Raw genomic sequence first — 13,609 nt, forward strand, 5'->3', positions numbered from 1 at the left:
GGTCAAGTTTGTACCTATTTGCTCTAAATGACATAATTTATATTTTCAAATGCAGCAACCCTGCCTTTATAGGTATTTTGTAAATTAGAGACTTTGCAGGTTTTGAGTATATTAAGTACCCATCATCTGTGTGGGTTCCTCAAGTATGACAGAAATAATATGGATGCTAGTTTTAATTTAATGCATGGATTATGTATGCTTCTAGTCAAGATGCTAATTTAGTAGAAAGATTCTTGGCTATAATTGTTTAGTATTATAAATGTCCAGAAAATATGGACAGTCTGATGTCATATAAAAATAGATAATAAGTTTGGTTTTGCATTTATTATAAATATTCCTATGATATTACTTTTATCAAGGGCTAACAATGAGTGTAGCCCTCTAAACAATGACTAATAGGAACTCGCACTTAATGGCAGGTTATTCTTTAGGTAATTAAATTGTAAGCGTGAAGTTTTAGTCTTTCAAGAACTGGAGAAAGTTTATGGAAGAGAGAGGCTTAAACTATTAAAGAAAGAAAAGGACCTTGACTACTGAAAAAAAAAAAAAAAAACCCTGGTAACTCTGGTTATTAGAAAAAAGAATTATAAGAAATCTGTTTCACACTATGCAATTCATTCATTCATTAATTCAGTATTTCACATACAGTCATCTGTATCTTTCATGGAAATGGTAAGAAATTTTTATAAACAGCTACAGGATTGTAGCAAACTTCCCTCTGTAGATTGTCTCTATGCCATGCACTCTAGTTCATCTGAAACCTATGAGGAAGTATCATCATGTCTGTTTTGCATATGAGGAAGCTGAGCGTGGCTGTGTTAAATGGCTTCCCCAAGGATACAGTCATAGAGGACCCATGTTAATGCCACAGCCTGTCCTGAAACTCTTCCCTTAGACTAGTGTGAACCTGGCCACTGCATGTCTTCAGGACAGTTGCAGAAAACTTGAGATGGTTTTCCTCAATCCTGAATTTGCTGGCAGAATTCCAACCTGGAGCATGCTCCACCCTGTGTGTGGGGATCAGTTCTTTGCATCCCACTCTGTCCTGGTTGTGCATTAGCACTGCATTAAGAACCATAGGCATCTACTCCTGCAGTTTACTCTATTTAATCAACAGAGGTGTTTTCTGTCATTAAAAGAAAATTAGCAGAGCCATCAGACTTGACCCAGTCTGACCATGTACCATGAGAGCAGTTTTTCTGTACACTCTATTTTATGAGTACTGTCAGCATTGACCAGTTGTTGCTTTTGAGTAGAATATGAGTTTGAGAGTCAGTGATCTCAGTAGCAGAGACAAAGGTTGCTTGTTTGGCAGTCGCTTGTCATCTCTCCAGTATGCACTCATCCATTTGTCACAACATTTTGTGGCGAGTTGCACAGGGAAGCTTAAGAAAAATGCTTTTCCCCTGTCTTGATGATAGAAAGCATTTCTCACTGCTGGTAGCATGGTGGTAACTTTTCATTCCTTCTGGCAGTTTTTAAAGACTTATTTGACTTTGGGGGAACCTGCAGTATATCTTTAAGTCACAGTTCAAAAGTATAAGACAGGGTTGCTCATTTTCAATTTTGGCTGAAAAGTCTTAACTTTCACTGTGGCACTTCAAAGTTAGAGAAAACTTGGTTTTAAAAATGGATGCTGATATGAGATGGCATATTTAATGACAGATGTATCTATAGAAAGCTGTTAAGATGCAGATTATCCCCCCTGGGGTGGGGGAGGGAGATCAAAACTGCCAATCTATAAAATATACTCGATAGAGGAAGGCATGGAATCTATCTTTGCAAGTGCTTTGATTGCAGGGGACAGTATAGCAGCATGTGGCATCGTAACCCAGAGCAGACAAATCAGCTTGATGACTTTCAAAGCCAGGAATACTGCTGCAGGCAAGGGTACTCCAGTCTAGGAGAAATTAAAACATATAGAGACTGTTATTAATTCCATATCTATTTTTGTATAGTCAAATCTGTATGCAAATCCTTAGCATCTCATTTCAGCAGATTAATCTAAAAGTGAAGACTGTTATGTGAAGGGAATGTAATGATAAAGCCCTGCAAATGAGTAACACTGCTAAAGAAATGTGGGCTGCAAACTTGGATATTTTTTAAAATGTATTTTAGTATTGAAAGAAAAATGGTTTTTATTTATATGCTCATTTGTAAATTATTTCAAAGGGGAAAGCAATAGAACCAGTTTCCAAGGTTTTTCTTTGCAATCCTGACTTGGCAAAAGTTGCAGCACTAGGTTTGTTAGGCACCTTCTGTGGTTTAACATTCTAGAGGGAATCTATTAATATCACATAACTGGGACTTTAATTTTTACTCCCAACTAGTAACTTAATATCTCATTTCTAAGCATTGTCATGTGAGTGAAAATTTGTATGTAAGGGTAAAGAATCTAATTACTGAGTGCAGATTAAGAAGAAAATGTATTATAGCTGCATTTGTGGAAGATAGTAAATAATAGTTCTGAAAAGCATGGAGATAAATTGTATGCCCTGCTTGGGAGAGGGGATGTAATAGCTACATTCTAATCCATTGCTTGTATGTTTAATCTATAATGGGCAGAGTCTGATACATAGAGTAGTGTAAGTATTTTCAAATAGTGTCATAAAACAGATAGTTTACTGCAGTAGATATTAATTCTGTCCCATATTTCTAAAACAAGTAGAGAAACTTTTGAAGTCTTTAAATGATGGGTGGAGCTTTGCCCTCTGTTCCCTTTCAGTTAGAGAAGTGATTGTAGGCAAACTGGACATTAATCTGGTGGTTATGGCCCAGATCAAAAGCACTAGCAATTATTTTAACCCTGAAGACTTGTGAAGTCTCAAGAGATTAAATTATTCTTGTGTGGTTATGCTGAGAAAGAATTATTGAACATTCTGTTTTTAATCACACAAGAAAGGGAAGGTTGGGTGTGAAAGCAAACACAACTCTATATTTTGACACACATCCTGACTATATAGGCATTTCAGCCTTAGCTTTCTTAAGTGTGTTTTCCTTTCCTCTGATTTCATTTTTAAAATGAGATGTTCGATGAGAAATCCAGAGAAGACTTTCTTTGAGGGCAGGAAGCTCATGTCCGTGTTCTTTGTGGATTTCTCTGCAGACAAAGCTTTCGTTGATCTTTAAAATCTTAAATCTTCAAGCTTCTGAGAGAATTTTAAAAATAGTCCTCTAGTTAAGAATAGCCAAAGCCAATTATATGAAAGATATAATCTCCTTCCTGGGGTTGAGTGAGAGAGTAATGATTGGCCTGGATAGGTTCCTTCCACTTTATGTATCCATTAGTTTTGATTGATTATTCCAGCTCAGTTAAGGATTAGACACTAATCCTCTGGATTCTCATTGACTTGACTCCTAGCCATGTAGTTGATGGTGGTTTCCTACTCAAAGTATTTGAACTGTCAAAGCAAAAACTGCACCACATAAGGTTAAACAGAGAAAGAAGACTTTATTCAAGACTATTGCAATAGGAGAGAGAGATCAGAATGCAGTTTGAAATCAATTCTATTAAGCAAAGTTTTTAAGAGGAGGGTTTCTAAGCACTGGGGTGGTTTAGTAGAAAAGTACTGAAGAACACTTTGGGGGAGCTTGATTAATGGATGTGTTGTACCCATGCAGTTATTTCTGAGTTGAAAATTTTGGTCTCTGTGATTAGGCCATCTGTGTTTGGTGCTAATTGGTGCCTATCAAAGTTAGGGTCCTTGGGAGACTGAGGTTGCAGTGAGCCAAGGTTGCGCCATTGCACTCCAGCCTGGGCAACAAGAGCGAGACTGTTTCAAAAAAAAAAAAAAAAAAAAAAAAAGTTACCATCCTACTTTCCCATAGAGGCTGGGATATAGGGGACTATCTTCCTTGATGATTACATTTCAAAGGAATGGCTCTCTGGACCTTAAGGAAGATATTATTGGGTTGTAAAACTGGCAAGCAGCTTTTAAAATGATTTACATCTGAAAGAGGGAGAGAAAGAAATTATGATTACAAGTTTTCTAAAGTAAGTAATCTAAGAAAAGGGAGGTCAAAGGGCCTAGAGTCAGGAAACAGCCTTTTTAAGTTTAGTCAAGCTAGGGGAATGTTAAGGCCATCTTGGTCAGTATCTTAACAGTATATGTTTTTTAAATTCAAAAAATTCCAATAAAAAACTTTTTTAAGTTTGGCTTAATTTTATATCTTTATTGAAAAATTAGCTGCTTCTTTGTGACACTTATTAAAATAAGAGTTTTATTCATTTTATACCAGTGCCTAGAATGTGTAAGGCAATATTTCTAAAGATAGACTTCTTTGGTCCCATATCCTTGATATTTTATTATCTAACATTTAATATCTACTGGTGATATTTTCTTACTATGCTGTTTTATGTATTTTTTTTTAGAGTTTTTCCACTTAATGGTAAAACTTAAAGCAAAATGTATAACTTCTGGGTTTTACAGGGCTCAGTATACACTACAAGTATGAAAAGAAGTATGAGGACAAATAAGAGAAACTTAGCTGGAAGTGTGATTATTTTTTTAGTGGTTCTTGATTAGGTGGGTCTCAAGTCTCTTAGATCTTAGCAGTTGTCAAGAGGGCTTCAAAAGGGTTGATGACAATAGCAATTGCACTGAAGAGCCCTAGATTTGTGCTGCCCAATGTGGTAGCCATTAGCCACATGTGGCTTATTGAATCCTTGAAACATGGCTAATCTGTATTGAGATGCGTCGTGTCAAATATACACTGGCTTTTGAAGAGTTACTATGAAAGAAAAGAATATGAGATATATAAAAAATCTTAAGTTTTTTGTTGATTTCATGTTGAAATGATAATTGTGGCTATATTGGGGTACATAAAATTTATTAAATTTAATTTCACTGTTTCTTTTTACTTTTTATGTGGCTACTGGAAAATTTATCATTGCATATGTGACTTGCATATGTGGCTCTTATTCTATTGGACAGCACTGGCTTTACGTCTTTTTTTGATAAGTAATATCAAAAGATATCAAGATATCACTGTGTTAGAGTACAGAGGTCCGAGCTTTAAAATTGACAATTTAGTGAAGGACAAGATTTTTCCGTTTAACTATGTCCCTGGCATAAATTGTATAGAGATTTGTCTGTGTATAGTATGTTCACTCTCACTCCCTAATACTTTGCCCCTCATTCTGGCCATGCAGAACAGCTTGTCAGAATTGGGGCCCTCTTGGTAATGTCAGCATACTTGTTGCTTGCTCTTAACTGGATTGCTTCTGAAATGTTTCTTGAAAATGAAACTGCTTCAACAATAAGCTTCTTAATTATGTCATGGGCTCACCATGAGGGTATACAAACAGATCCTCAGCAGTAGCTAATTTTCCTTTAATTGTATCTCATTCTTATGTTGGAATATCCTGTTTCTTATTCATGAAAAGCTCTAACACATGTTAATCCATTACAGGTGGAGTAACTAATACGGCACAATATCAGAACAGGCTAATGGTATATGAACCTAACCAGGTAAGAATCATATAAGAACACCTCATTATTTTAATTAAAATGAATTTTAAAAGATTCCAGAGTAATTAGTAATTGGAATGCCAAGTCTACACACACAGATATGCATCTTGAGCTTATATAGAGAAAAGGAAGCATCTTATTAAACTGCTTTTTGGTTCATTTTTTTGTTTTGTTACTCAAAAAATTTCAGCTCCTCTAGTTTTGTGCTATACACAACACATCACCCTTTCAGAGTTTTGCATAATATAGAAATGATTTTAACTGTCCTATTGCAATGTCCTTCTGGAAGGGGCTGCCATTCTAGGAGGGAATCATGCTTATGGTTTATTCTAAAACACAAGTATTAACTTAATATAGCCCAAATGACCTGAAACAGTATCTAGGACAACTCTAAAGAAGTATATGAAGAGTTTGAGAGATGGGAAGTATCTGAAGAGTTTTCATCTAACAGCTGGGGGTTGAATATGCATTTGGATGGTGCCTGTACCTTCTTTTGTCTACTACTTTTCATATACACCCAAATACTATTTTTCCCCCAAAGGAAATATTTTTGTTCTCTTTTCCATATACCAAAATATGTATGAACCTTGGCAATTGTGTGCTGAATTTTGCCATTTCTATGATTTTGGTAATGTAAATATTTTTGATTATGACAGTATTCTGAAATGATTTGTAGGTTTAATATTCATCAGTTGAAGGTAATGGGATATGACACAACAGGTTGGCTTTGGCAGTCTGGGTTGGGACTGGTCACCAAATTTATGTCCATAGTGGACTCAGTGTATTTGGTATCTTTTTATTTTAGCAATTACTTGATTCTGTATTTAATGAAGGCATTTCTCTCTTTGCAAAGTGTGTTTCCTGATGTCATTAGAAGCTGTAGATTTCAGAAACCAAATGTCCGTGGGTCAGCTGTCTCAAGAGGGATCGTTAATTGCAGTTGCTTGAGTTTGGTGCACATGTGGTTAAAGAGGAAGAAGGTGTTAACATTTCTCAAATGAGTTCTGTTTCATGTTTGTACACACATGCTCTTTTAAAAAATTCTGCTGGCATATTGTTTACAGTGGGTACTGGCAAACATCACATCTGCTTGCATCTTGCTCAGAATCTCAATAACTCTATCATTCGGCCCTGGTGCTTATTTCTCTTCTAGGCCTTTGTGGAGAGTCGATAATGCCTGCCATCTGCCACAGAGCACATTGCTACCTGCCAACAGGCAGGCTGGGGTGACCTCTGCTTCCCCACCACTGATTAGTATTCACACGCTAGCTTATTAGGAATGACCCCACCAGGCCTCTCTGTTTCTTTGCCTTTGCAGTGGTTGGCGGCTCACCTGGCAGGCACTGCAGTGAAGGAAGCTGAAGATATAATCAGGGGATGCAGGCAGGCTTTGCAAACCAGATGGCATCCATAGTCTGGTGGCAGGGGACTGGACTGCTAATGCAAACATTGATTCCTAATACTGTAATGGGTTGTATCATAGAAAACACCTAAGAAAAGCATCCTCAGAGTTTTGAGTTAAATATATTCATGTGTAATGTATTATAGATATTAGCAAAATAGCTGAAAGGCAGGCTTGACTCTTTTATTAAAGAAGACATTTGATTGGAAGGAAATTCTTATGATATGTTTGAATGGGGGAACAGATGAATGCAAGCTTTTCAAGCCGTACAAATCACTTCTTTTCTTGAGTGTATCTTTAAAAGAGAAATTAGAAATGAGCTAGTCTATATGCCTATTAGAGTGGATCAATTTTTATACAAAATGTTTATTGTTGTTGTCTTTTGCTTCTTCCCTTACAGTTTTGTGAAATGGTAAAATTCTATGTATTCAAAACATCATATGACTTTTTTTTTTTTTCTGGCCAAAATCCATTTTTTTCTTGGCAAAAAGGAATCTGGGTTATTCCTGTATGCTTAGTGTTTAGGTAGAAAGAAAACTGTTATGTTTATTTACCTGTCCATTACTTTCTTTACTTACCTGTCCATTACTTAGTTGAGATTTAAAATTAAAGTCATGTTTGGTCTTCATTTAATTTTACAATGAGAGCCTTATTTTATGAAAGGTTGGGCATACTCTTCTCATTACTGAGGGTGAACCAGAACCAAATATTGGAGGTTTCACCATTCCCTAAAGTTATCATATAAAACTTAGTCTTCCAGCGGGGCATGGTGGTTCACGCCTATAATCCCAGCACTTTGGGAGGCTGAGCCTGGTGGATCATGAGGTCAGGAGTTCGTGACCAGCATGGCCAACATGGTGAAAGCCCATCTCTACTAAAAATACAAAAATCAGCCAGATGTGGTGGCACATGCCTGTAATCCCAACTACTTGGGAGGCTGAGGCAGGCGAATTGGCTTGAACCTGGGAGGCGGAGGGTGCAGTGAGCCGAGATCATGTCACTGCACTCCAGCCTGGGCAACAGAGCGAGACTCTGTCTCAAAAACAAAACAAAACAAAACTTAGTCTTCCACCAAAACAAATAAATATGTGCCTAGAAATAACCTCTCCCAATTTGGCAAAAGATGTGACTGTTAATATATTAAAGGAGGCTGATAAAAGGAAGTGTGGGTGGTTTGTTGCTGAACAAAATCTTAGCTCTTCCACTGTTCTCAGGAGGTTAATTTTGGAAAGAACAGCAGAGCCATTACCCTATCTTATCTAGGGGCCTAAGGTACCCAGTGATTATCATCACATCATTTTGAAAAAATGAATATGCATTGAATATTTTTCATGTGCATTTTTCTAAGTGCTTTATGTATATTAGCTCATTTAATCTTCACAATAGGCTTATCAGGTAGGCATTATTATCCCCATTTTACAGATGAGAAAACTGGCACAGAGATATTAAGTAAATTGCTTAAGATCACATACAAGTTATAAACCCAGGCAGTCTAGATCCAGAGACTGTTTTCTCAATCATTGCACCACTGTGTAAGGTATACCTAGCCATGTGCTTTCACGCTTAATGTATTTGCATGAATAAATTCTCTGAATTGGGTGAGATAAACATCATGAAAATTTCAATGTTCCCCTTATATAATTCAAAATGCGCTATAAAATGCAATGCAAACTAGCAGAGATGCCATGTGTAAATCGCAAAAAACAATTGGAATATGTGACTCTTTTGTACTTGTTCTCATGTAAGAAGCACATACCTTTCAACATATATAAACAACATCCAAACAGAATGTTTGATAAACATTAGGGTTCCCACTACTTATGAGGCACTCATTACTGTTTTCTGACATGGAGGTCTCCTACTAACAGAATGCACTTAAATTTCTTTTTTCAGAATAAGTGGATAAGCCGTAGCCCCATGCTGCAGAGAAGGGTCTACCATTCCATGGCTGCTGTACAAAGGAAGCTTTATGTTCTTGGAGGCAATGACCTAGACTACAATAATGACCGGATCCTTGTGCGCCATATAGATTCTTACAACATGGACACTGACCAGTGGACACGTTGCAGTTTCAACCTGTTGACTGGCAAGTACCTTTGATTAAGTAAATCAGGAAAAGTAGATTCAAGGAGTCACCAAACATGTTTCATAGACATCTTTAGGGCATCACTAAATATTAAGTGCATAGTTGTAGAAGAACCTGCATTTATTAACCAGAAAGATGTGTATCATTTATGTTCTAACAGAACTGGACTCATTTAGGTAGCTGAGCATCTGATTTCTCAGGGCCTATATTACCACCATTATGTACATCCTCATATGGCTGAGAGGCATGTCAAGTCCATTATCATCCATCAGTATTAACATGGAACTCTGATACAAATAGGAGGAACCAGACACTGAAAGATTTAATAACTCTTTACAGAAGGAATTTACTGTTACTTCTCACTGCTTTTAGTCTTATTTCTTGTGAGTTCAGGAGGAGCATGGTCTTCATTATTTGTCACTGTCAAATACTGTTTCTGGGAGTATTCTCCTAGAAATGAAACCCTTAAGTAGTTCTGTGCACAGGAGTTTAGCGGCATTTCTGGCCACAAATACCCATCCAAGCATTTACCACAGGGCAACATTAGGTATGGACCATTCTCATCCCAAAAAAGGATGAAGGTAACATGGTGAACAACTTACCCCTCATGTTTCTTTATGGAGTTAATAACTTTTCCCCCCTTGTCAGCTTGCATTGTTAACATCTATAAGTGATCAGATCCCTTCCAGGTCTGCTCAAATAATAGGAAAAATCATAAACCGAAAATGGTAGGTTGGGTTGAGACATTTTAGTATGCTGAGTGGGCACTCAATCCCTTGCAGCTGCTGCTGGGGGAGGCAACACTGGGAATCTAACCAGAGGGTTAGACGCTTGTATTGAGCTCCTGTTTTTGCAAAATGATTTTTGAGGCCCACTGAACAAGGACTTAGAAACTCGGGCCCTCGATTCTGGATCTGTGATTCTGCCTGCTGTAAGATCCAGCTTATTTATTACCCCAGTCAATCCTGTGTCAGCCCATCAATAAAAAGAGACTCTTTCACTCTCTGATGGCCTCCAGGGAAGAATATGTGGTAGTGAGTTATTCTGTCTTCTTTTTGAAATGGGAGGGGAAACCTTTCATCATTTTGGCGTGTCAGTATCTGGGGATTATCCAGGCTGGTCCCAGCTCAGGAACTTTAATATAATCTTTAAAATGTTGGGTATGTAAAGAAAGGTAGGATAGCAAGTTGATCAATCTTTTCTGCTGTTTGTCTTCATTTGGGGCATGCTAGGGGCATGGCTCTGCTTTATTGGCTTCTTGGAGTTGCAGCTGTTACTTTACAAATGTAAGCACTTGCCTAAAAAGCATTTGTGGGTACTAGAAGAGGTGTTTGCATTTCTATAATATACCTTATTTCCACCACTGTAAATTAATGGCATATGACATAGTATAGAATTCAGTTCTACATGGCTTACTATTGCTGTATTTAATAACTTGGCTGGCTAATAAGTGTTTTGGCCTGGTTCTGACCCGACACAGATTCATTCTCTGAGAAATAGTGCTTAATTTTTCTGAGTACTGGGAGGCAGTGATTAGTTGTTGCAAAAATCCCATGGAGTATACAAATGTGCCACAGGGGAAAATTGTATCCCTCAGTGGCAAAAGGGTTAATTAAAATATGTAAGAAATGGATTTTTTTTTTTCCTTTTTATTCAATTCTCTTTACTTTAGGCCAAAATGAATCTGGAGTTGCTGTCCATAATGGGAGAATATATTTAGTTGGTGGATATTCAATTTGGACAAATGAGCCTCTGGCTTGTATCCAGGTGAGTGGTTGAAGTTCCTTTTGAAGTTTGTTCAGGTGGTTCAGTGAGGTTACATTTTGTAATGCTGCTACTGAAGAAAGAGATATTTATGTTTAGAAAGAGGCTTAACGTCTCCTTTTTGTGTGCAACTAGTTCAGCCACTAAACTTCATCCTGTATCCTAAAAGTGATGCCTAAGTAAATTATTGAGCCCTATTAAAAATAAAAATGGGGATGAGCTTTGAAAAATATATGTAATATATATTGGAAACTGGGAAATTGGGATAGCTTTCCCTTTCTCATAAACCAAACACTTTTAAAAATCTTTGGCAATAGTTCCTTCACATCCCTCAAGTTTTACAAATACTTCCTTTCCACACCATTGCCTTATTTTCTGTATTACACTTCATTCATTCCCATACAGTTCATTCAAGTCCCTGATAGGGACAGCCTCTGTTCCAAAGAATAGCTCTGGTGCATCACCTTATGAGGAGCCCAGGCTGGGCAAGTTGCCAGCTGGGCCTTCCAGAAGAGCAATAGCCCTTGTTGATAGACACATTCATAGTCTTATTCCTATTATTATTTTACAGTTATTACCATAGTTTTCTATTTTACATGTTCTCTGATAAAATATTGACATGTATTAGCCCTGACCTTTCTTCCTGACCTCCAGAAAAGCATATCCTTATAACTACTTTTATTATCTAATCTCATCTTTATGGGAAGATTTTTAACAACTGCATCAATATCTTTAATAGTTGCTGAACTGTTCAACCTTTTTCTTTCTTTATCAGTCACATCTCATAAGGTACGTATATTTTCAAGAAACTTCCATGTTTTCTAAGTTTTCAAAATTGCTAGCATATAGTTGTTGTGTTATCCTTAGTTATATCTCCCTTTACATTCATAATATTGTCTCTTCTTCTCTTGATTTGTCTTGACAGAGGTTTGTCTGGGGAATTTAAAGTACTTCTATTATTCATATAGATGAAGTTTAAAAAAGTCGGCAAGGGTAAGGTAGATAAGGAAAATATAATTAACAAGCTTGTCTGAATGGATATGAGTTCTGACTGAGCAGTTGGAAAGAATATATTTTTCTTAGCATACATGGAACATTTACAAAAACCAGTCATGTACTAGGGTTAGGGTTAAGAAAACTTTAGTTAAAAAAATTAAGTATTGTATAGTATTATGTATCTTTAATACAATGTAATTAAGTTAGAACTTAACAAGAAGAACAAAAAAACCCTACATAACTGGAAATAATAAAACACATTGCTATATAACTTATGGGTTAAAGAAGAAATCATAATGGAACTCAAAAAATTTCCCAGAACTGTGATAATAAAAACAATACACAGCAAAGCTTGTGAGATATAGCTTCGTAAGTTAGAAAATGAACCAAAAAGTAATCCCAAAGAAAGTAGAAGGGGAGAGATGATAAAGATGAGAGAAAATTAATAAACTGGGAAACGATAATACAGGAGAAAATAATTATCAAAGCCACACACACATGAAGAACCACATAAGACTTTAAGGGAGTTCACTGAAGGCTGCCTTGTACTGGTTTTAGTTAGTTAATGGAAAGCTGCGACTAGAGCTTCGTCCTGTCTTTCGAATAACAACAAATGAGCAAACTTTTCTCCAAAGAGTGCTTCTAGTCTTCATCCAAGCATGTATTTGGTAGTCTTTCATAGTCTTTCAGGTTTCTTTTTAGTTTTTACTTTTCAGAATTGGTAGAACTTAGAACTGGGCAACAGTTCTCTGTGGTGCTGGAACGCTGTTTTTAAAGTGGCTTTGGGACCCTCATTTGATCACTTTTGCACAATGGAAGTAAGTTTGGGTTTCTCATGAAATAAAATTGTAAATTTTAAATACATTTATGAGCATTTGTCTACTAATTTTAGTATCAGATTAGCTCAAGGAATAGAAAATGAGTGGAAATCATAACATAATGAAGAAATAAAGAAAACGCTGTACATATCAAGTATAGGAGACCAGAGTGCTGCCATAGTGCACATTTTTTCCACATCTAATATTTTGTTAAGAGTCTTGAATGTTAGCTTGTAAGACATAGAAACTTAAACTTCGTAGTCACATCATTTGTTTTTTGTCACCAAATAATTTTTCTGTAGAATGATCACTAATCATATACACTAATTAATTGCTAATGACATTTGACTGTTTTCAAACAAATCCATCCACAAGAAATGAAGAGTTATACAAGTGCGTATTTTAAACCACTGAGGATGTTTGAGAGTATCCTCATGATTATGGTGATTCTCAAAGGGGATTCAATTGTTTTCTTAAATCAATACCTGTATTAGTAGAATAAGTTTCACCTCTGAGATTGTACAATAATATATTCTAATATATTTGCTTTTAAATAAAAGTCAGCATGATGGGTATTTCTGTGTTCCAGTAGCCATTTTGATGAACAGAATCAATCCTTTGGCAAATGCTGTTTATTCCTCTGGCTGGCACACTGGTCCGACAAAGCGCAGACAAATTTGTTAATTTTTTTTTTTTTTTTTTTTTCCTGACAGTGTGTTGCTCTGTTGCCCAGGTTGGAGTGCAGTGGCGCGATCTTGGCTCACTGCAACTTCCGCCTCCTGGGTTCAAGTCATTCTCCTGCTTCAGCCTCCTGAATAACTGGGATTTCAGGCGTGTGCCACCATGCCCAGCTAATTTTTTGTATTTTTTAGTAGAGACAGGGTTTCACCATGCTGGCCAGGCTGGTCTCAAACTCCTGACCTCATGATCCACTCACCTCGGCCTCCCAAAGTGCTGGGATTACAGACGTGAACCACTGCACCTGGCCCATTTGTTATTTTTAGGAGCCTTTACTATTAATAGGTAACAAGTATCCCTATAAGCATATGGATTATCACTTAAAGAGATGTTT

The 13,609-nt window shown here is 36.7% G+C and overlaps 2 protein-coding genes across 14 annotated transcripts in view; one reads left to right on the top strand and one right to left on the bottom strand.

Moving 5' to 3' along the window:
* Positions 1–13,609, top strand: part of KLHL32 (kelch like family member 32) — a 214,905-nt gene that overhangs the window by 193,874 nt on the left and 7,422 nt on the right. For 12 of the 13 annotated variants that reach the window (XR_004184570.1, XM_021936810.2, XM_003897934.5 and 9 more), the window contains 3 exons: positions 5,413–5,471; positions 8,767–8,959; positions 10,632–10,726. Coding sequence is in view for 11 of the 13 variants with exons in the window: in XM_021936810.2 (XP_021792502.1) it covers positions 5,413–5,471; positions 8,767–8,959; positions 10,632–10,726 (347 nt within the window). In the remaining 2 variants the exon portion in view is untranslated. Of the gene's footprint in view, positions 1–5,412; positions 5,472–8,766; positions 8,960–10,631; positions 10,727–13,609 lie in introns of those variants that run through there. The other variant, XR_001901981.2, reaches the window with a different exon arrangement.
* Positions 1,819–13,609, bottom strand: part of MMS22L (MMS22 like, DNA repair protein) — a 159,217-nt gene continuing 147,426 nt past the window's right edge. The window contains exon 26 of the mRNA XM_017958125.3: positions 1,819–1,900. Within this exon, the coding sequence (XP_017813614.3) occupies positions 1,861–1,900 (40 nt within the window). The 3' untranslated portion in view covers positions 1,819–1,860. The remainder of the gene's footprint in view (positions 1,901–13,609) is intronic.

Source organism: Papio anubis, chromosome 6 (genome assembly GCF_008728515.1).
Source record: "Papio anubis isolate 15944 chromosome 6, Panubis1.0, whole genome shotgun sequence".
NCBI lineage: Eukaryota > Metazoa > Chordata > Mammalia > Primates > Cercopithecidae > Papio > Papio anubis.